Here is a 22,458-nt window from a genome sequence, read left to right as displayed (position 1 = left end):
CACTTTTGAGCTATAGCAAAAAGCTAACTATTACTGCTTCTGTCAAAGTCAAGATTTTGTTTTTTCGAATGTAATGTTAAAATTATATTCAAAAGAAAAATATATGATTTTACAACTTTTGCAACACTTAAAAAAAAACAATTTAAATCACATCCTAAGCACGAGATTGAAACCACATCCTCATCATATCTCTGACACAGGCAAGATTATCATATCCTAAACCGGATGAATTTACTTTCGCCGGGCATGATACGAACCACCACCTCCTTGATGATAATAAAACCGGTGACGAGACCCGCCGCGACTCCCACTGCCTTCCCCGGTACCTCGAGTGAATCCTCTGCCTCCTCCAGGAGTCCAATTCAATATCTGTGTCCCTAACCCATTCGCTTCCTCTTCATCCCTCTCATTGTACTCGAGTACTAACCTCTTTATGTCTTGTTTCTCTTCCAATTCCGCAGCTTCTTTCTGTTTTGTGCTCTGCACTAGCGAACAATCACTCGGGATTAGCATTTGCCTTGTTTGTTGTTTGTTCCCTCTCTTCACCAGGACCTTCACTTGAACCTCTCTTTGCTCTCCGTTCTCTTCATCCAACAATTCTTCTCCATTTTCACCTACTAACCGCCCAAAATGATGATCTTTTCCAGACCCTTCAAAAACACTCATCGGTATTGTCATGTTCAATGCCGGTCTACCACGTAATTCTAGCTTCCTTTGCTCCATGCTCTCCTGCAATCCACAAACCATATCAGTTCTTAACCATGTTCAAATTAGAACAAATTAGTTCCCTCCTGCATTAGTGTTAATTGGTTTCTCTATCCAGCTAAATTAGAGAATATACAAAAGACCGATCTGAAATTCTGAACTTACCTGAAGTAAAGCCTTCAGTTCTTGATCAAAGTCTGCTAGTTCCTCAGGATCTACAGTTACCACCTTTTGCCTAACACGAAATTTATTATCATCATCAGATCCAGGTCCATCTCCATCATCATAGTCATCCCCATCGTCACTCTCAGATCCCCGGTCATGATTTCCATCATCCAACTCTTCGTTCTGTCCATCTCGGACCACGGAGCCACTACCAGAATCACTGTCGCTTTCTTCTCCGTGAGCTTCTCCATTCACTCCAATACCTTCTACAACTGACGATGACCTACTTGGAGGCTTTGTGTCTGAGTGTCTTTCTACACTGACTTTGTCTCCTGAAGAATAATGCTCACGCTCTTCCAGCTGCAGTATAGCTGCATTGACTTCCTCAATTGTTGCATAACGGGTCATACTGGGTCTCAAATTGGCAAATAGATCCTGCATTGAGAGAGAAGTTAAGACACATTATTTGGTACAGATAGCCTGCACCTTTACATGGAAATTGGATAATTTCTACAAAAGAAACTAATCTCATGCCCCTATATGTGAGTGTACAATATTAATTAAGACTAACCTGCAAGTCAAATTCAATATCCAGGGGAAGGTGACCCTTGCTGAGTATGTATCTCTGGAAGTGTATCAAAAATTGATCAAGCCTTTTCTTTGATGAACCTCGATCAAAGTAGTGCCCACAGGTTTCCAGAAGAATGATAACCATCCTGATACGGAAAAAATCTTCTGGTGGATCCAGCACCTCTTGCTAACATCATAACAGTATACGCAACAATCAATCAGTGGAAGAGAAAGACTAAAATTAAGTGAGCGACACATAGCCTTTCCCTAAGATAAAACCAGCAGTTTAAATCAGTTTTACAGCATAGTATTCTACATTTGTATATCATGAGGAATACAAAAGAAAGTAAGCACGAGAAGAGCCATTTTTGTTTTGGATTAAGACGAGAAGAGACATAATTATAAAATTTTAAATGCCAAACCACACAAAGACATGTAAATTTTAATAGAGGGTTGAACTCTGGAAGAGTCTTAGGTTAACGTACCTCTGAAGTATCATGACCATATAAAAGAGTTAAATAAAGCGTCTCGAATATCACAGATGAATCTACGTGCTCATAATTGTACAGCTCCCCTAAAAATCTCATATGGGCTAGTCGCTTCTGTTGTGCCCCATATTCATTCAACTCAAGCCCAACCCTTATCTCCTCCAGGACCTTCAAGAGAAAACAATGTACCACGTAACTTCAGAAAATACACCAAAGATCAAATTAAATGATGCGAGAGTATCTTATACACTGTCCTGATTTCAAACAACACGGAATCCAAACCTATAGGCATGTTCCTCCTAGCAATTTTCACAACATGCTTATTTTAGGCTTTACTGACACGTCAAATTTCACATAAGAAGCAATTCCATTTCAACTTAGACTGCAATTTTCATTTCTCTTGACTAAAAGAAGGGAGTTTAGCATCGTAGACCTATAAATTGCTGCGGATTTAACGCCATATGTATTAGTCTATTAGATACATTAGAAAAAACATACCTCATCAACAACAGCCACTGCAAACTCATCATGATGGCGGCTCAAACCAGAAGTCAAGGAAGCAATTAAGTGAATCTGACCATACTTTCCCTTGTGAACTTTCATAAAGCACTTTAAGATGTATTGCTCACATTCACTCCAAGGCAGCTTCCGCAGTTGCTTCAGAACGTTCACAATGGATTCTTTATCAAGATCCGAGAATAGCAATTTTCGAATATACTGCAGAATTTTAATAAAAGTATAAGAAAAAAAAATTCGCCAATACAATTGAACAATGAAAATTATTCGAAAGATAAAAGACATGGAAGTCGGAGTACCTGATGCAATGGTGGACGAACTTTAGAAATTCTTGCTGATCTTTCAGGAGGTTTACAAAGGTAGTAGGCATTTTCTATAAGAGTGCTTTGGCGAGGATCTAAATTCTTGACATTTTTCAGGCGCATCAATATGTCCAGCATATTTGTCATCCTGAGTGAGGTTTCGGGAGATCGATAAAGGAAACGGCCACATGTCTCCAGAAGATTGCAAGCAACATCAATGTTATGATGAGTAAACTCATCTAAGCAAGCCTGCCAAAAAAAAAAGGAGAAGTGAAGATTTATAGAGTTGGATGGCTCACACCAACGAGGATAGAATCTGTCCCCATACAATTACATTTCGATATCCGGTAAGAGGATTCAAGTGACTCAATATATTAATTGAAACGTATTTACCATAAGTTCAGAGAATTCAGGAAAAAAACATCTCTATAGAACGCATATTGGGTTGTGCAGTTATACCTTTAAACAACTGAATACAAGTCCAGCAGGTGCAATTTTAAACTTGCAAAGTTCTCCAATAAATCTGATGTTTCGGATTTTTGTTTCGATATTCATTTGGTCCTGCACAAAATTAAATTTGCAACTACATCAGAAGGACATCACCACATTTGAACACTGTTTATAAGGGAATATTGGGAGTGAAGCTGAGAACAGAGGTATTCACATCAGCAGAGTAAATTCACTTCACTCATGCTTAAAGGTTAAAAGTGCAGTCATAGTCAAATGTATTGAAAGTAAAATTAATTACTTCTTATTGTCAACAATGCAATAGATTTAGCCAACCTTTTTATGGACCAGAGAATTAAACTCGTCCTCCAACATCTGCACAAGCATAGATGGGATATCCTTCATGCACGTTGCTAGTGTTGCAACCATACGCGAATAGTATCCTAGCAACTCCAGAGATGTCCTAGGGACATTAAATAACGCTTTGACAAGTTTTTTTCTGTTTGTCTTGGAATTCAAATAACAATATTCCACCTGGAAATAAAACCACAGATATAAACAACGGAGAAAAAGGTTCAGCAGAAACAACATCAACTAGAAAACCATTTCACGGACTCTTACCGTTAATTGGTCAATAAGATCACGGCTTACGCAACCAGGTAGTCGTTGTAACAATCTTTCGAAGTTTGCCACGTCAAGACTCTTACCTTTCTCCTTCTCATTTTCCAATTTTTTCTCACTATCCTTTTCTTTCCCTTTTTCCTTCTTAGTATCTTTAGCCTTTTCCTTCTCTACTTCTTCCTTCTCTTTTGGCTGCTCAGTATTTGATCCATCAGGCATACTACCAGAATCAGCAGGAACCTCTGTTATTGTGTCTTCAGTTGTTTGTTGACTTTCGACAATTTCAGAGCTAGACTCCTTCAATCAATCCCAATAAAGCATTAAATCAAACATGTAAGCTTTCTATAAAACGATAAGTTAGTTTTTCAGAATGAACAAATATGGAGCTCGAAATCTGTCAACAAGCAAATCATGTCATTCCAAGGTGACCAATTCAGTGATGATTACCGACCAAGTGTCCTTTTTAGTATATCAAAATGGAAAACCATGCACGATCTCACATAGCAACAACAATTGATTTCTTCCAATATCTTAAGAAATCAAGAGGGCAGAATACAATGTAGAATGTCACCCACTTACAGATGATTTATCTTTTGCTTTAGCAGATTGCTCGCTTGATTTAGATTCTGCTTCTCCCAATAATACTGCGGGAACAAATGCCCTAGAGAAACAATGCATCAGACATAAGCAATTGAAAACTAAAAGAAAAAGTAAACGCAATACAAAGCCAGATAGTCAAGACTCTTCTAAGAAAATTAAACGCTTTCTGAATGCCACTTGACAACTACACATTTTCCCATATCTTTGTTTGGTAGAAGTAGGAGCTGACCTCAGATCAGGCAAGCACTCGTAAAATGTCTTAGTGTCTTCGTCGTCCCAAATAGGTTCTGGGGCAGATGTATCTTTTACAGCACCAGAGGGTGAGGCTTCGTCCCCTGCTGTGAGCCTAGTTGTACCATCCTCTGGCATAAGAGGAGGCTGCATATCAAGTGATTCGGCCAAACTGCAACAGGACATAAAAAATTCATAACAAATTATGCAGGGTATATGGAATTAGATGAGAATGCTTAAGCAACTGAGTTTGTCTCCAACCCAATATTTAATAAGCTGTGAATGTTGAAACTGTAGATATTCATGTGCCAGATATCCATTCAAGTCAAAGATGTGGGAAGAGAGGATAAACACCATATATCTAAAATGACTTCCAAACTTCAATTCAGAAATATTATACGGTTCCCAGTGAATTGGTAAGCACATGTCACAATAAAAATAAAGAGTTTGGCAAATGAACTGATGCATGCCCAAGATCTAAACAATGAAACTATCTGTACATACTACAATGACAGCGAAAACATGCTATTTACACTTCAGGAAGATATTATGGAAGGACTGAGAGCTCAATAATAGCTTGTGTTATAGATAATTTTTATGCGAAGTGAGAAGATAGCTACAAAGCTACCAACATACATATCGATTAAATGATTATAATTATGATACATTTCCAAGGTTTTCTGCATGTAAGTCCATAACAGTTAGACCCAACAAGAACAAGAAAACCTAGTAGATTTATACGAATGGACTTACGATGAGATATTTCGATAGAGATGGTCATATGATTTCCTCAGCTTTTCATACGAAGATGCACTGTCTTCACTAAGCTCCCCTTTAGCATTTACCAGTTTTGCATTGTCCTTCTCCATTTGGTGAAGTAACTGTTAAAAGAAAACTGTTAGAAAGATACTACAGAAAAAGGGAAAACTAGCAAAATGAAAAAGAAAAAGAAAAAGAAAAGGAGGAAATATAGCATATTCAGGCAAGAAAAATATCGGTAAAAAGTTCCTGCACATAAGCACATGGCAAACAATTGGGGATCTAACCTTGTGTTCAGACTGAAGGAGATCTGCAAGAGCATCATAATATGTGTTGAAAGCTTTCTTAAAACTCTTTTTCTGATCAGCAGTTACGCCGAGACCCTTGAAAAACTATAGTAAACATTAGTCACATTTAGCCAAGTAACGGAAAATATGGAGGTACAAATTAAGTTGATCTCCAAATCTACATTACATCTTCGTCTTGTCCAGAAATAGGAAGCCCCAGAAAAACTCTTCCTTGTCGAGCAAAACTGGCAAGAAGTGTCAGATTTGTTTGGGTCGTATCTCTGTCTTTCAGTTGTTCAACACTGGTAAGATCCTTAATAATATTAATAAAGATGTTACTATCTTCTATTACTCCAACATAGTAAAGCTCCAGAAGTAGTTTTAGGGTACTCCGCTTTTTCATGGCCTTTGAGTTTTTATCCGCTTCTAAATCTTCGGTAGATTTTCCAGGAAAGAAGACTTTCAAGAGCCCTTGTGTTAGACTAGGAGAAAATTCTTTATACCTCTGATGAAGTAGCGAGCAAATCTGTCAAAATAAATGAATGGTTAGCTTTGAAAAGATATTCTGAGCAGAGAGCACTGTCGTATGCTACTTAATGTGCTCCATAAGAAATAACAAACTGAAAACGAGACCCAACTATCATCTAAACTAAGAGAACAAGATATCTTTCAACAGAAACCTAAAATGGGATAGGGGAACTGACATACCAAGTATTTGAAAGCTTTAGGAAACTATCTATAACAACTACTGAATATTTCAATGAAACATGTTGATGGCGAGAGTCGCATGAATAACATAAGAAAAGGTCACTGATCTACTCCAATCCATGACATCCTAACAGTAACAGTAGATAACTTTCTTATGAAGAAAAAACCAAGATACAACAAGAGAACTTCTGAGCAAAAGCAGACGTAAACAAAAAACAAAAGAACAAGATAGGAAAGAGCAAGGCAAAACCTGAACAGCAGCTTGAATATCAGAGCTTCTGAGCTTAGCCTCACAGATGGCAGTAACAGCTTCACTAACAAACTTGCTAAGATTAACACCTCGCAGATCATCCATCAAACCTTCTCGCAACTCCTCATTAATCTGCTTTAACTTTTTGATAACTGCTGTATTCCGCTTAATACTAGAATCAAGAGTCCTAAGATATGCCGTATCTGTAAACATGGAGGACTCAGTCTCAGTAACAACTCTATTCATAAATAGAATCATCCTAAGCATAACCACGAATAGTTCAATTCTTCCACCTCTATTATTAAGAAGCAGGAAACTAAAAACATTCAATGAAACTAACCAGGTCGTTCAGGATTGAGATTATTATGACGAAGAGTCATTTTAGCTTCAATTGACTTCTTAATCTCTTCAAGCCGAGCAAGAGCTTCCTGAAAATAAAGCATGAGGAATCAAATTTTCGATTTCATCGAGCAAAAAGGACCATCAGAAATCAGGAAAATCAAATCAAACCTCGTCGTCTTGTTTCTCGCTGTTGTGGATTTCATCTTCTGGATGATCCATTAGGGTTCAGATTGACGTAGCCGTCGGAAAATTTCGAAAGTAACTGATCACTTTTTTTTCTTCGATCGGACTTAGGTTTTAAGAGTGTTCCCGGAGAAAGAGGGATTGATAGAAAAAAATAGGAATTTTAACTAACAAAAGTAGAGAAAGCCCAAACGGGTCACAAAAAGACCCAATTTAAACGGGTTTTGCCCGGCGTTAACCAAAATTAATTAATCAAATATATTTCCTAAACCGAACCGGTAATTTTTCCATAACCGGAAAAGACATGACACGTGTTCGTCACGAGCCAAAAGCAAAACAGTTCTTCTTCTTCTTCGTCGTCTTTGGTCCATTGATGACACTGGGGGGGACGAATCACGAATCGTAAGCTTACGACAACAATCATGGCCGTATCTCACCGTCTATTTAGACCGGCGACGACGACGGTGAAGAATACGTTTTCTTCTTTCTTCATTAGGTCTCTTTCTTCTTCTTCTTCTTCTTCTTCTTCTTCTGGGCCTTCGCTGGACCCCAAAATCGATCTCGAGGAGGCTGCGGCACAGCTCGAGAAGTCTTCGTCTTCGTCTCCGTCTCCGTCTCCTTCTCCATACAAAGGCAGAAATTTTCACTGGGTGTTTCTTGGATGTCCCGGTGTTGGTAAAGGAACGTATGCCTCTCGTCTCTCTTCTCTCCTCGGCGTTCCTCATATTGCCACTGGTGATCTCGTTCGCGATGAGCTTTCCTCTTCTGGATTACTCTCCTCTCAGGTTAGGTTTCCTTGTAGCTGTATGTTTCTCTCAATAGAGAGATTCTGAATCAAGGCATAGAGAGATCAATAGATTCTAATGGTCCTGTGGTTTTTTAGCTTTGATGTTCGATGATATTGTATAAGCCTAGCTACATAAATCTTGGGTTGTGTCTGTTGAGAGACAGTGTTCAATCTCCATCTCTGTTCTTACTCACTAATGGCCCTTATATATTTGTCAGTCTTACTTGATCTCACTGAGACCTCACTTGATGATTTTTTGCTAGTCTCCACATATGTCATCACCATGTTGTTCTAAGATCAGATTTGTTTCCTGTGAAATGAGAATTTTTTTTGGTATTAGAAGGATTTAACGAATTTTTGAGGTTGTATATATCTCTTGTGTAGAACTAGAACAAGTGTTGAATCATTGAGTTTATTATATATTATAAGAGACAATGTGTTCTTGTGAGGTGATTAGCATATTTATAATTGTGTGTTGCTGCATTGGTGTAGCTAAAGGAGCTTGTTAACCAAGGGAAATTGGTTCCTGACGAATTCATCATTAGTTTGTTATCAAAACGACTCGAAGCTGGCAAAGAGAAGGGTGAATCTGGTTACATTCTTGATGGTTTTCCACGAACTGTTACACAAGCGGTGAGACATTTTATTGCTAATTTGTAGATTTTGCGGCTAATAGAAATTTTGTTGGTTGGTTGACAAACTTTGACATCCTCTCTGTTTCTGTTTCTGTTTTTGTTTCTTGTCTTGTAGGAAATTCTGGAGGGAGTGACTAAGATCGATCTGGTGATAAATTTGAAGCTTCGAGAAGAGGCATTACTTGCGAAATGTCTAGGAAGAAGAATTTGCAGCGAGTGTGGTGCTAACTATAACGTTGCGTGCATTGATATCAAAGGTGATAATGAAGATAGTCCTAGAATGTATATGCCTCCGCTTCTTCCTCCGCCAAACTGTGAATCAAAGCTTATAACCCGAGCTGATGACACCGAAGAAGTCGTCAAGGAAAGACTCCGAATTTACAACACAATGGTATCTTTTTTCTTCTTCTTCTTTCTACGTTCATGAGTCATATACTCTTGACAGATTCAAACATTGTTTATAAGTTTTTCATCTTTTGCAGACCCAACCAGTGGAGGAATTCTACAGGAAGCGTGGGAAGCTGTTGGAATTTGAATTACCCGGTGGAATCCCGGAGTCATGGTCAAAGCTTCTTAGAGCGTTACACCTTGAAGACGATAAACAGTCTGCAATAGCCTAATCTCTCATTGATCTCTCTCTATATTTTATGATTGAATCAACAACTTGTACTACATTCTTTGCTCGAGCAATCCCCTCGTGCATATATATGCCTAGGATAGTCAATAAAAGAGATACATGTCCCATTATGGTTGATTGATACATATATTATATAGTTGAAGTTTCTTTGTGGATTCTGCTCCACTATAGATAGTTGAAAACTCTTTGTCATACAAACAGAGGTTGACTTGCAACAAATTGTTTCTATATGCGTACTAAAGAAATTGTGTAATTCAATATATCTACTTGTTATGTGGAGAATCTAATGGGCAATTTGTATAACTATATACCTTACGGAGTGTCGCAGTGTCTTAGAGCTTTGTGTCATTTTCTTCTGCTATGCAGTTTATGTTTTGTCCTGTTGAGAATGGCGTCTCGTCGTTAACTTGCTCCTTAGATTTTTCATGAGTAGTGTTCTGCAATCGAAGGTCAGAAAGGCCTTGTTAATGCCAGCACCAGATTCAGATGTAATAAGATCTATTAACAATTGGTTTTGAAGACCACAACAAAAAGACCAAAGAAACTCCATATGTGCAGTTACATATACTAAAACTCTTCTCTTGTAGCAGTCATATACAATGTATGAGAGAAAGAGGAAGAATACCTTGGTCCTTGGATAAGGTTCTAGGGACTGACCATGACTGGCAAATCTTGCTTCAGTTGCCTGAAAAGTTTCAGAAAATAAGTGGTGACGTAATGTATCTAATGGAAAATCTAGTGTTCTACACCAAGTTTACATGATATATGCCAGGGAAACAGACCGTGGTGAAGGATGTGCTTTAACTTGGCCAGATTGATACTGCAAAGTCGCCTCCAACATGGACTCTGCCATTACCGCCCTCTCCTCCATCTCAGCGAGCGCAGCAACAGCTTCCTCATACTTCTCCTACACCATTAGCATTATCATACTGAGAATAAACTTCTTTTCCCCTCAAATATGTGTATAGTGAGTCAAACAAACGATAGCAAGATATATCCTCATAAAGTAAACATGTCACAAGGTATCATGCTAAAGAAGAACCATCAAGCTCGAAATTTCTAGAAGGAATTATTAGGCGCAACTGTTTCTTGAGTAAGTAGAGAAGTCACTGGATAAATCAGACACTTACTTGACCACACACACACCAAAAATAGAGGGCAGCAATTAAAACTCTTTGAAACAGATAAGGCAACACACTGTCATCAATAGTTGTAGTTAATGCAAACTTTCTAACCTGAAGCGCTTCAGCAGCATTTCTCTGAGCTGCTGCATCCTGCTCAGCAAGTCTCCGTGTGTCTTCTGTTACTTTATGCTCTTGCTCCATTCGCATCAATACCTTCATAAATTTCTAAGTGGTCTTAGAATTACCATACACTGAATTGCAATAGAAGGGAGGAATTTGACAAGTTGCAAGTGCAAACCTGTATCATAGCAGCTTCTTGCTCCCTCTTATCAGAAACAATTCTTCGAAGCTCAGTCACCTCTTGCTCTAACTGCTCAATCTACCCAAAATTTATGTTCAATAGCATTAAACAAGTCAGACTATTTAATTTAGAATTAGCAAGCATCGTCCTTATCCATGGCAGCATAGATTTGAAACAACTGAATGTACACCAAATGCTCAATTAGGAAACAGAGTTTCAAATCACACATGGTAATACCTTAGCATTCAATTGACGCCGATTGTCTTGTTTGACCATCTCCATGAGAGCTACCTCCAACTCTTTTGCTCTATAATAACATAGGTAGGTAACGATCGAGGGATAATGAGGAGATATATAAAAGTTCACGAGTGACTTCAATATCCAGAGTCATATACAAAGCTAAAAGATTAACCTTAGTACAGCTGATCTTTTCTCCTGAAGCAACTTGTAGAGTTCACGCTTCAACCAAAAAACCTACAATAATGGTGGGCAACTGTAATTATTCTAAGTTGACATTGCAATTACTTGTGCTAACTCTAACAAAAAAGAAAGGATGACACAAATTACCTGTCCTTGAAGATCTTGAATACAATCTATCTCTCCATTCCCAGTTAGGTTAATAAAGACTTCGTCTGCATTACTGGATCCTGATTCGGAACGAGATAAACTCCTATTAGACAACGAGGCTTTGCTAGAATCCACTAAAACAGATTTTGGGTCTTGCTTAGAACTATGCAATTTGGTTGCAGGGTCTTTTGAATCCCTCCAAGCTTGAAGATCCTTTAATCTTTCCTCATATGCAGCTACCACAGCTGGTCTGTGTTTGCTTCTTAGTTCCTGCAATCTACTTTCATGTACATTTTGGTAACCCATGGAAGCAGTTAAAACGAGCTGGCTGCTATCAAATGTTGAACCAGTCATTGATTGTAGCAAAGTAACAGCATCTCCAGTGTCCTTGGTTGTAACCAATGCAGGACCTGATATGGCAAATATAAGAAATTAAGAGCAATTCCATTGATTATTACTGTATGTTCATTGTTCAGAGAGTCCACAAAAAACATATCACTTAAATTATATAGACACTTAGGTTCAACAACCGTACCATAAAACTCCATCAATGCGAGAGCTGTTCTGAAAAGCATAACACGATTTCCTTCAAATAGAAGCACATCCCACACTCTGAGAACTGTTATACCAATACCAAACAATATAATATTAGACTGACACACGGAATATTTAAAGATGGCAACTTTTTTACAGCAAAGAGAAACGTAAAGATAATATTAACAATCCGCTTAAAAATAAAGTTTTCCAATTTCTAAAACCTGACCACTTTCCCATGGAAGCATATTAATGAAGATGGAAAGAAACCATGGCCCTGTAACACAAGCCACCTGCACTCCAAGATAATCTAGGTGATGAACTGTGGAAAGACAGAAATCACAAAGAACATTAGCACCAACTGCAACTTTGGGTAAGATGAACAAGACAATGAAAAAAACTAACCCAATTTAGGGAATCTTTCTCGAATCAACTCCTCCAGAACTCGTTGGTCGACCTGGTTAAAGATTTCATATACAGGAACAAACAAATAATGATGCTATCACTAATCTGCTCAAAAAAGATAGAAATGCAGTACAAAATACAAAAAAACAAATACTAATATTTACCTGGGACTCGATCATCTCTTCTGAATAATAATCATTGAAGTAGTCATCAATGATGCCTATCAACGACCTTCAAATCCGAAATGATATTTAGTTAACTTACACATTTGTTAAAAAAGAAGACTTGAGGAGTGATCTAACAGTGGTTAATATACAACCAAAGAAAATTAAGTCATAGGTACATGAACTTCACACAGATCCAACGAAAATGGGTTTTCATTGATAAACAATATTAGGAGTTAGAGAGTAGTTTCCAAACATACCAAAAGGCATTCTCTTCTGGCATCAGAAGTAATAACAGTGCAGCGAAGAAATTCATGGCCTGCACATGATTTATTGATACAAGATAACAAATAACTGAGATGTTCATTTTTGTGAGCATGTCACCATACGAGAATACAAGAGTGACAGAATTTAATAACCGAATACCTGACAGTATCCAACGGAGGGATTGTGCCTAGCATATGCAGTTAGCAACCGCCGCAGAGCATCTCTAAAATCATCATCTAGGGCAGGATGACCTGGAAATGTCCGAGGTAAATCCTGTACTTAAAATAAGCAACCAGTTGAGAAAAATGACCAGGATCAACAGGAGTCCAGCACTGCATTACTAGATAGAAAATGCTTGATACCAAGTATTGGTGTATAAGACAGTTGCTAACCTTTTCTATCTGTCCTTTCCATTTTTCCACAACAGTGAGGGGGTCTGTACTTGAACCTTTCTCATCTGCATGTTGCATGTGCTCCTGCTCTATGTCGTTTACTAGACTATCAGCAGCTAGAAGATTTTGGTAATAATTCTTGACCCGACGTTTCTTAACGCCCACAAATGCTTGCCAGAGCTGAATATTTGTATATATATACTTTCAGATTGTTGAGCAGGAGAATGATGAACAAGATAGACAAGAGAAGGAAATAATCCAGAATGACAAAGGTTTATTACCTCACCCCTAAGAGCCATAGGTGTACCGCCACGAACAAGGACTTCAAGTTCTTCTTTCCAGGGGCAAGCAGATACTAGGGAAATTGCATCAGCAGCAGCCAACATACTGGAGACACTTGTATCATCTGAAGAACCATCCTGAATTGGATCTGATCTCTCCATATCATAGAACTCGTCTTCAGAATCATTCTCAGTTACTCCCTTTGAAGATTTGATCTCATCAGTTGAAAGTAAAGAATTAAATTTTCGAGCTTCTTGGTCACTATTTGAGGAATCCTCCTTCATTTTGATACGGACACTCATCAAGTCCTCAATTGCTTGAAGACATGGTCTGATCTCGGTCCATAACTGAACTTTCTTCTCTGCATTGGGAACTTCATCTTCCTCTCTCACATTGCCAGAAGTTAAATCAGAACCTGACTTTTCAGTATTCAAATCGCTTCTTTCGGTTCCCTTGTTTAATTCCTCTTGTTTTTTCTTGTCACTCTCACTTGGATGTACATGCTTATTTTCAGATAATGCATTCACAGGTGACACGCCAGATTCTGCATGATCTTTCAGGAAATTGCTCCACCTGGTCGACCTCTCCTCTTCTTCACCCTGCAGTTTATCAGCAACGAGCCCATCTATGGTTAAGATAAAAGATCAAGTAAACGAGTGACAGCGACACTGCATATTTCAAGCATTTGATCAGGACCAATAAGTGAAATTCTAAGTTTAGTTCACTTGAACCTTGTAGATGTTAACATATTCTCGGTATTGTTGCACATGTTGAGGCCTCACAGAAAAACCATATGCATCCCTGTTTCATAAAACCAACCACATTTAACTTCCTCAGTACTAAAACAGCAAAAAACAACTTTTAAAGGGACAATTAATGTATGTTCATTCTAGTAACAAAAAGAGCAAATCAAGATCAAGGATCATCAAATACTCAACTTGTGATCATAAAGACAACATTTTGATCAGCAAATCGAGAGCACAGAGACTCTAACTGAGAAACCGCAATTTCCAAAAAATCCCTCAAAAGTAATAAAGTAGAAACAGAAACACAAAGAGCTAGACAATGTCGGAACATAAAAGCTCTAAAGGCGATACCTTTTGTGGTCGGATGTGAATAGATGATTCACGGGCTTGGAAACGGCGTCGGTGATCATTATTCACTTAGTCGGACGCAGAATGAGATCTCTCCGAGTGAAGTTCGGTGAGAGAGTTGAAAAAAGGTTGCTGAGCGAAGAAGAAGAAGAAGAAGAAGAAGATCCGATAGAGCAAGCAACACTACTTAATTGATCATCATTACACGCGACTGAAGTTGAAAAAGAGGATGAAGGTACAGTGTAAAGACTAGAGAGAGAGAGAGACAGAGACGAAGAAAAGGTCCGAGATTGTAGTATGTGAGGACGTTATTACATACTTTAATTGTTTGCTTTACTTACCATCAATTCCCCGAAACTTTTGGCCTTCTTTGCAAATATACTTTTAACTTATTTAATTTGGGCTTAAATCAACTAAAGCCCACTTGTTTAGTGTTGGATTAAAAAAGTCACTTTTTACCCTTTTTGAGTCCACCTCGTCACACCATCTTCCCAATTTCTTCGAACTCCATAACCTCTAGTTTAAAGTTTTTAATCTGAAAAGTCAGTTTTGCCCTTTTAAATCAAAGTCAGAAGTCACTGTGTTCTGTCTCTTCTTCCCCAATTGCTTCGAATTTGCAAAGTACCCCTAAAACAAATCTCACTTTGATCTTTTTCTTCTTCGATTGATCCAATTAGAAAGAAAGCTCTTCCCCATGCTCAGATCAGGTCTCGCTTCGTTAATCGTCGATGTCAATTTACGCCGCACGTTACGTCCAAAACCAACCTTTTCTTTTCCGTCTCATATTCTTCTTAGCCGTTCCTCCTCACGCCGCTACATTATCTCCTCCTCCTCCCCTACAGCTCTGAGGTTTCCGATTCATAGATGTCGCCACCAACGCCTTTCCTGCTTTTCTTCTTCCTCTTCGTCGGAGCAAGGCAGACCAACAACTTCCTCTCCCAGAAACAGTTTCACTGGTCACGGTCAGCTTGATGATGGTGACGACGACGAGAATTCTCCGCATCAATCATCTTCCAAAGTTCTTACATTGCCCACCGTGTTGACACTTGGTCGCGTCGCCGCCGTTCCAATACTCGTCGCAAGTATGTTTTTGGATTCGAATGCTACAAGAAATTATGATCCTTTCTCTGGTTCTGTAGAATCATGTCTTGAGCTCAAACATTAGACACAGATACGTTTTTGTTTTGTAATTGACAAAATTGTTCATTTCTTTTGTTTGGATGTAGCGTTTTACTGTGATAGTTGGTGGGGAACAACTGCTACAACAAGCATTTTCATTGCAGCAGCCATTACAGACTGGCTTGACGGTTATCTTGCACGCAAGGTTCTTTCTTTATACCATTCTTCGATACGTTTTACATTGCAATCTTTAACGGTCAAATTGTGTACTTTTCAGATGAAGTTAGGTTCTGCTTTTGGTGCCTTTTTGGATCCAGTTGCTGATAAGGTGTGTGTAGATTTTTCTTTCTTTTTGATTGTAGTGGAAAAAGAGATATATGTAGACTAGATCTCTGATTTATGTATGTCTTGTTTTTTTCAGCTTATGGTCGCAGCTACATTGATCTTACTGTGTACAAAACCTATTGACGTTGCTGTATTAGGACCAGTTCCTTGGTTATTGACGGTACCTTCTATTGCAATCATTGGTAGAGAGGTAAGATATGTAGCAAAAATTGATTGTGATTTCTTAATACCATTCACTTGCAGAATATGTCATTAACTATATGATACATTTGTAGATTACTATGTCAGCTGTAAGAGAATGGGCTGCATCTCAAAATGGAAAGCTTTTAGAGGTAAGTTAAATCACCAACATCCATCTCTGAAGAGCCTTTTTTTAAGTTTTCGTTCTTACTGAATCATGACATGGCATTGATTACTGATGTTTGCAGGCCGTTGCTGTAAATAACTTGGGAAAGTGGAAAACCGCTACTCAGATGACAGCACTAACCATACTCCTTGCAAGCCGGGATAGCAATGTTGGATGGCTCGTAGCTTCAGGTGCTGGATTGCTTTATGTATCAGCAGGACTATCGGTTTTGTCTTTAGTAGTTTATATAAGAAAGATATGGAAAGTACTACTGAAGTAGTTGTAATTTGTCCATTCTCTTATCGCACTTGCTCATGGAAGTTGTTGTTATGAATTATGACAGTTCTTTTAGGTAATTAACAAGTGTTCGTTCATATATATATAACTCTACATTCGATATACAAGCCAAAGGTGAAACGATGGATCTAAACAAATCTAGAAAAAAGTTTCACAGCTGGCAAAGACAATGTTTCAAGTGCTCTTTTGCTTATTTCTATGAACATTGTGAACTTATATACGTAGAGAAGTTCTTCTTATAGACTATGTATGCGGCTGTATTATCAAAGTGGCTTCCAAATATTTGTTTACAAGGTACTGCATTTTCCTTTCCTTTTTGACCAGATACTATGTTAAAGTTTGAGCCACCACCATTAGTGAACTTGACAACATAAAAGTCATAAGCAATAAAAGTCATATATTTTTACTATACAAAAGCTTATCATACCACAATCCAAAGAGAAGCAAATCTCTGTTTCAACAGTACTCTATTGACATTCAATAATCTAAGACCTAGTAGCTAACAAAACTACAAAAGCTGCAACAGTTGAGGTAAACAAGATGTTTGGAATCTGCAAATCAATACGTCTCAACGTTTTGGAAATCCAAGACTCAGGAATTAGGTGCTGAAATCCAAACGTCCTCATCCCCGAAGCAGAATCCACATGTCGAAGCGGGAAAAAGTTCTCAGTAAAGGGAGAGATAACTCGAACACCGAAAGAGATGCAACGAACCAAACCAGTGTCAGGACAGTACTTGAACAAGCGGTTCACGTTGTCATGGAAGTAAAGAGTACCTCTCTTGGAAACCGCCAGAGGCCTGCACCACATCCTCCACATTCTAGGAGAAAGATCTCTAGAAAACAAACGAATACAGTACGTCTTGCTCCATGTTTCTTCTTCTGCAACATCCATGCTCCATATCGTTAGCTCCCAGTAATAAGGTGGAGCATTTGCTATAGCTATAGCTAGACGATCTTGAAGGTTCACTAGCTGGCCTGGCTCTGCAAGTGTAGGTGGTGGTGGAACATCTCGAAACTCTTCAGTGTGAAGATCCAAAGCTAGTATCTTGTAATCAGGATTGTTTCGTATCCAATAGGTAGCACTAAGATCGTAGTTTAACCAATAGATGGAACCGTTGACACACGCAGACTTCCTTCTAGCTTCCACATAGTAAGGTTGAGGACTCGGCAGTTTCCTCCATTCACCAATGTTGATATCAAGAATCTCAGATTGTTTAGTATCAAAGAACATTCTCACTACTTTATAGCTTCCATTAACTTCGTCTCTACCAAATCCCATAGCCCAATATCCAGGGAAAGTGTGCCACCATGAATCTGCGATTTGATTGATTTCGATTTCGATTTCAATCTCTCTCTCTCTTTCAATTAACAATTTATTCATAAGATTAGAGATAGATTTGTTACCGTCGAAGATGGGGCGATCATAGCGGTTGGTTTTAACAGGATCTGGACCGGAAGGGAAACTGAGTAATTCTCCGGTGGAAGGATTCAAGACGTTGATAGAACCTGGTACGGGGATGCAAACAAGACCGTCACAAGTCAGCGAGGGTAGTGTAGCGGCTGCGTCGCAGTGTAAGTAGAACATCTCGACCTCTTCTTCTTCTTCTTCCTCTTTGAATCGCCGCCGTAAGGTCTCGTGGTTTCCGGCCGTCGCCGCCGCGAGGATTTGCGGCTTCGTAGTATTCATAATGATTCGCCGCCTCCTCCGCGCGAAGCTCGTCGACTCCACTATAGATTTCCATGGTCTTGAGATGGTTTTGAATTTGAGGATCGATTTCACCGGAAGACGAACCAGGATCTCTTCCACTAGATCGGCGGGAACTACTAAGTCACTCATCGGATTAGTTTTTTTTTTTTTTCACGTGTTTTATGACAATTGCCCATTTATATTAGTATTTATTTTCGGTATTAATTATTTCGATATAGTTTAGTTAGTAATTAAAATTTTTGGTCCATAATTAATCCAATAAAAGTTATTTTTAAAAAGAAATTTCATCCAAATTTTCGGCCATATTTTCTCAAAACCTGTTTGGAGAAACGCCATTTCTTTTTCTTTTTAAAAATTGACATTAAATAGATAACTATTTTTTATGTATTTAATTATTTATATAATGTGCACGTTTTCAACTTCATCTCAATTCAATAGCATAACCATCTTAATCAAAAATAAATTGATGAATAAACTAGCATTTCAGTTGTAGAAAATAGTTTAACTATCCGAAAAATGATCAATATCCATTGTTGTTTGTTCACGTAATCTGATACTAGGAAAAATATTCATATAAATCTTCGAGATTATAGACAACATATAGATACGTTTTAGAATAAATAACTATATGTCTTTTACGTTTTAGAATAAATAACTGTCTTTATTTTTCAGTTAGAAGCTGCCTAGTAACCCATATAATTAACTATGTATATACATAGATGATCTATTTGTGTGTATATTAATACACAAATGCTAAATAAAACCCTTCGTGAAAAGTATTAGAAACCGACGTCTCTTTCTTCATCGAACTTCTCTCTCCCTGGTTAAATCCATAATTATCACGATAACCGGGTTCTGTAGCCTTAGTTTTGTTCCAAATTTCTTTGGTTCGCAAAAGTCGTTAGCCCCAGAGCATCTTACCGCCAAAGCAGCTTTTTGGCATATATACGTAGATGAATCTCATTGCTCATATATATCGATATGGTTACGTTCAACAACCTCAATGTGATTGTATGGTCTTAGGATTGCTTATGGTACACTCAAACTTGATAGGATCCCTTTAGGTTTTGGCATTTCTTTTGGTACGTACTTCTTTGTGACACTCAAATTACTTGATTTCATATCTTTAGAATTTTTGGGTTGCTTGCTAATTTTTTTTCTTCTTCTTATATAGCTTTTCAAGTTCTTCATCTGCCAAAAGTGTAGTTCATAAGAGGAGAAAGTCAATCATGTGTTATATCAATGGCTTTTTGCAAGACTAGTTTGGACTGCGCCCCTCTAGCATTTCTTTTAAATTCCTTCCCTTCATCCTTTAATTTCTACATAAAAATCTATCTAGGGCACTGCTTGTTTCCACAGTATGATGAGGAGGAGTTAAAGGAACGGGTCGGATTAAGCTTTTTGAATTCTCAGTTCGTTGTACCAGAAATTGAGGAGAACCGCCTCTAAGATGGTAAGGAAAGGATCAAGGCAAGCAAACACATGGGAACAACAAGCCAATCTCAAAATCCTACAAATCAAGTGGCAGCTACCACCTCCAAACAAGCTGAACTACAACATAGAAGGAAGGATCCAATCATCCAACATATGTTGCATGGGATGGATCGGATTCTATATAAGAAATGGGTCAAATGGCTTGGAGCTAAGGCTTTTCCAATATTAAGACCCATCATAAGGCAGAAGCAGCAGCCACCTTATGGGCATTGACGTCAACTTTGGTTCAAAGAGGCCTGTTTTGAAAGTGATAAGCTGTTTGGTTCAAGCTTATGGGTGGTTCCAATCATTGAGCTTGATAAGCAAAAAAAGTATACTTGGTAGTTCATAATGGACTAAGTTTGAGTTATTAAAAAACCAAAAAATCACATTTATATACATTATCATCCAACTTATAGAAGTTAAAATAAAGTTTAATGTTTGTGTTAAACATTTATGGTATTAAAGTGTTTTCTAAATTTTATTCATGTATTGGACTTGCATACGAGTGTGTAGCAAGAATCATGAATTTTATTCATTTTAATTTATTACTTTAAAAACTACAACAAATATTTTGATAAAATATTTTAATAACTCATATTTGAGCTTAATTTGATACTTATTTAAAATATTTAAGTTATCTAGAAAATTCATATAAAATAAGTAACTAATTTTAACTATATCTAGCTATATTCCACACAAATTTTACATCAATACTATCATAGACTATGCGTGGATTGACAATATAAAACTGACACTCAATGCAAAGAGGGAGGATTTCAGACTGTGACACAATTTGGCGAACATATCTATTAAAACAAGATTTGCATACTTGTTTGGTTAATAAACTGATGGAAGAACCACGAAGTTTAATGATTCCTTACAAGCCATTTGATATTGAAGAACTGATCAAAATTAAATTTTGACAATTGCAAAAAATCAAAAGAAAATTAAACAAGCATTTGAAATACATTATAGTATTTGATAAGATAACAATGGGAAAACGATAGGGATCATAGACTCATGAAGAATATAAAATAGATAAATGGGAATAGATAGTTCAAAGTGTGTGCGAAAACAAAAGGTCTGAAAAACTGAAAGTCCTAATTATTAAAAAAGTTGCTGACTCTAGCGAATAGATATTTCAACAGTCTTATCATGGAAGTGAGGTCATTGAGGAAATGAAAAAACAAAATTGGAGTGTTTGTTTTGTTGTTGTAAGTTGTAACAACAACAAAAAATTGTTCGAGACGAGACTGTAAATAAATGACTTTAATACTAGTAATATTTTTTTGGAACAAATACTAGTAGTATTCATTTATTAAAAATTCATGGCTATATCAAATAAATAAATTAAATGAACACCCCGGGAATCTTTTTTTACTATTTGTATTCTCGAGGATTATTTTGGAGTAGTACTTTATGGTAGAGTTTCTTTTTGAGGACCAGATCGACTAACCAATTACAATTACACTTTCCAAAACATATAGATACATACACAATTTAATTTCGTCTAATTTCAACTTGATCACCCAGTTAATAATGTGTTTGAGAAAAGTTTTTTTTCGCATAGCCGCTTTTTTTGTTTTTTTTCATCTTTGGAATGGTAAATCTAACTGAGATCATCGTGTAGTTAATAGTATATACTATATATATATGTGTATGTATATATTACCACTTATACAAAAAATTGTTAGAGAAATTGGTCAGATCGTCTTACCGACAATTTTAGATGCTCTTACCAATATAAATGTAAGATATTGACAGAAGACAAAACTAATGTATCTCCTACAACGTTAACAAAAGACCCTCACGGATTTTGACTTTTGAGTAGACGTGCTATTCGACCATGTACTATCATCATTCATACAACACTATTATTTTATTTGATGTCACACTCGCTAGATCGATTTTTTTGTTTGGTCGTCTTTTCTATCGATGAACCATATATAGTTTCACGGAGACCATTTTTTTTTGTTCACAACGGAGACCAATAATATCTTTTTTTCATACGGTTATACATGGGATCTTGAGATGTAAAACGTTCTTATATTACTCATTTTGTACTAAGAGATCAGAGATTCCCATTACTCGCTAGCTTAAAAAGCAAAACCTCTTTTCACCTCCAAATAGAAAAATCTTTTAGCCATGAACATATGAGTTTCACGAGTCCATCACACTTGTTCTATTTTTCTTTACGCTAGCTGATCTTGGCTCTCGGTATACGTTCCTTGAGATCCAAGACACCTAATGGTCAGCTTACTCCAAGTAGGCCTCCTCTCCACGAAACTTCTCGACTCCAGTATAATAGTATTGATATGATTTTGAAGGGCAGTCGAACAAGGATTTCTTCCACTAGATCAGGAACTAGGTCAATCATCGGACTAAGTTTTTTTTTTTCTTTTTCTTCTTCAGCAAGTCTGCAACTACAAGTTTTAACTCATCAACTCTCTTGAGTATATATACTTTTATGCGTTAATTAACAAGTATGGTAATCAATTAACTTTTTCGTAATATGGATATTTCTAAAAAGTTCGGCTTAGGATAGGTTGATTTCATTCATCCGGGCAATGATATAGTAGTACCTTTGCTTGCACGGCAGAGGGAGACTCTTTTTGGGAACATGTCATAATATCCTGTTCACCAACTTCATATTAAGTACGTATTATAGAGTATTTGAGTCTATGAGAATATACTGAAATTGCAAATTCTAAAATCTTAGAAGAAAATTTATAGAAAAGGTAAAATAATATATCTATAAAGTTGGATATTGTGATTTTTTTTTTTTTTTTTTTTTTAACGTACA

General features: G+C 37.3%; 5 protein-coding genes across 6 annotated transcripts; 2 read left to right on the top strand and 3 right to left on the bottom strand.

Annotated features, from left to right (window-relative positions):
- LOC104785518 (regulator of nonsense transcripts UPF2-like) lies at positions 102-7,324 on the bottom strand. Its single transcript, XM_010510739.2, has 17 exons — positions 7,160-7,324; positions 6,990-7,077; positions 6,650-6,852; positions 5,879-6,217; positions 5,692-5,796; positions 5,399-5,526; positions 4,644-4,817; positions 4,394-4,475; positions 3,815-4,111; positions 3,530-3,727; positions 3,206-3,307; positions 2,744-2,995; positions 2,427-2,645; positions 1,926-2,096; positions 1,442-1,627; positions 871-1,305; positions 102-729 (listed from the first exon to the last, which is right to left on the bottom strand). The coding sequence occupies exons 1-17, from the start codon at positions 7,208-7,210 to the stop codon at positions 232-234; spliced, it is 3,528 nt and encodes a 1,175-aa protein (XP_010509041.1). The 5' UTR covers positions 7,211-7,324; the 3' UTR covers positions 102-231.
- On the top strand, positions 7,511-9,388 carry LOC104785516 (probable adenylate kinase 6, chloroplastic). Its single transcript, XM_010510736.1, has 4 exons — positions 7,511-7,959; positions 8,454-8,594; positions 8,712-8,987; positions 9,079-9,388. The coding sequence occupies exons 1-4, from the start codon at positions 7,597-7,599 to the stop codon at positions 9,214-9,216; spliced, it is 918 nt and encodes a 305-aa protein (XP_010509038.1). The 5' UTR covers positions 7,511-7,596; the 3' UTR covers positions 9,217-9,388.
- On the bottom strand, positions 9,314-14,669 carry LOC104785517 (TBC1 domain family member 10B-like). 2 transcript variants are annotated; one of them, XM_010510737.2, is made up of 18 exons: positions 14,367-14,669; positions 14,001-14,070; positions 13,269-13,868; positions 12,988-13,167; positions 12,755-12,868; positions 12,589-12,647; positions 12,329-12,395; positions 12,165-12,216; positions 11,989-12,081; positions 11,761-11,844; positions 11,226-11,635; positions 11,071-11,132; positions 10,896-10,965; positions 10,656-10,736; positions 10,469-10,582; positions 10,016-10,140; positions 9,859-9,918; positions 9,314-9,670 (listed from the first exon to the last, which is right to left on the bottom strand). In XM_010510737.2, exons 1-17 carry the CDS (start codon positions 14,423-14,425, stop codon positions 9,879-9,881), a joined length of 2,280 nt encoding a protein of 759 aa, XP_010509039.1. In that variant the 5' UTR covers positions 14,426-14,669; the 3' UTR covers positions 9,314-9,670; positions 9,859-9,878. The 2 variants fall into 2 exon arrangements, with proteins under 2 accessions (XP_010509039.1, XP_010509040.1); XM_010510738.2 differs by having other exon boundaries at positions 10,469-10,570.
- On the top strand, positions 14,947-16,551 carry LOC104785515 (CDP-diacylglycerol--glycerol-3-phosphate 3-phosphatidyltransferase 1, chloroplastic-like). Its single transcript, XM_010510735.2, has 6 exons — positions 14,947-15,445; positions 15,590-15,687; positions 15,760-15,810; positions 15,904-16,017; positions 16,103-16,159; positions 16,256-16,551. Exons 1-6 carry the CDS (start codon positions 15,058-15,060, stop codon positions 16,451-16,453), a joined length of 906 nt encoding a protein of 301 aa, XP_010509037.1. The 5' UTR covers positions 14,947-15,057; the 3' UTR covers positions 16,454-16,551.
- On the bottom strand, positions 16,853-18,319 carry LOC104785514 (F-box/kelch-repeat protein At2g43445-like). The gene is made up of 2 exons (XM_010510734.1): positions 17,876-18,319; positions 16,853-17,785 (listed from the first exon to the last, which is right to left on the bottom strand). The coding sequence occupies exons 1-2, from the start codon at positions 18,306-18,308 to the stop codon at positions 16,956-16,958; spliced, it is 1,263 nt and encodes a 420-aa protein (XP_010509036.1). The 5' UTR covers positions 18,309-18,319; the 3' UTR covers positions 16,853-16,955.

This window comes from Camelina sativa, chromosome 5 (genome assembly GCF_000633955.1).
Source record: "Camelina sativa cultivar DH55 chromosome 5, Cs, whole genome shotgun sequence".
Lineage (NCBI taxonomy): Eukaryota > Viridiplantae > Streptophyta > Magnoliopsida > Brassicales > Brassicaceae > Camelina > Camelina sativa.
This window is presented reverse-complemented; position numbering and strand designations above follow the sequence as displayed.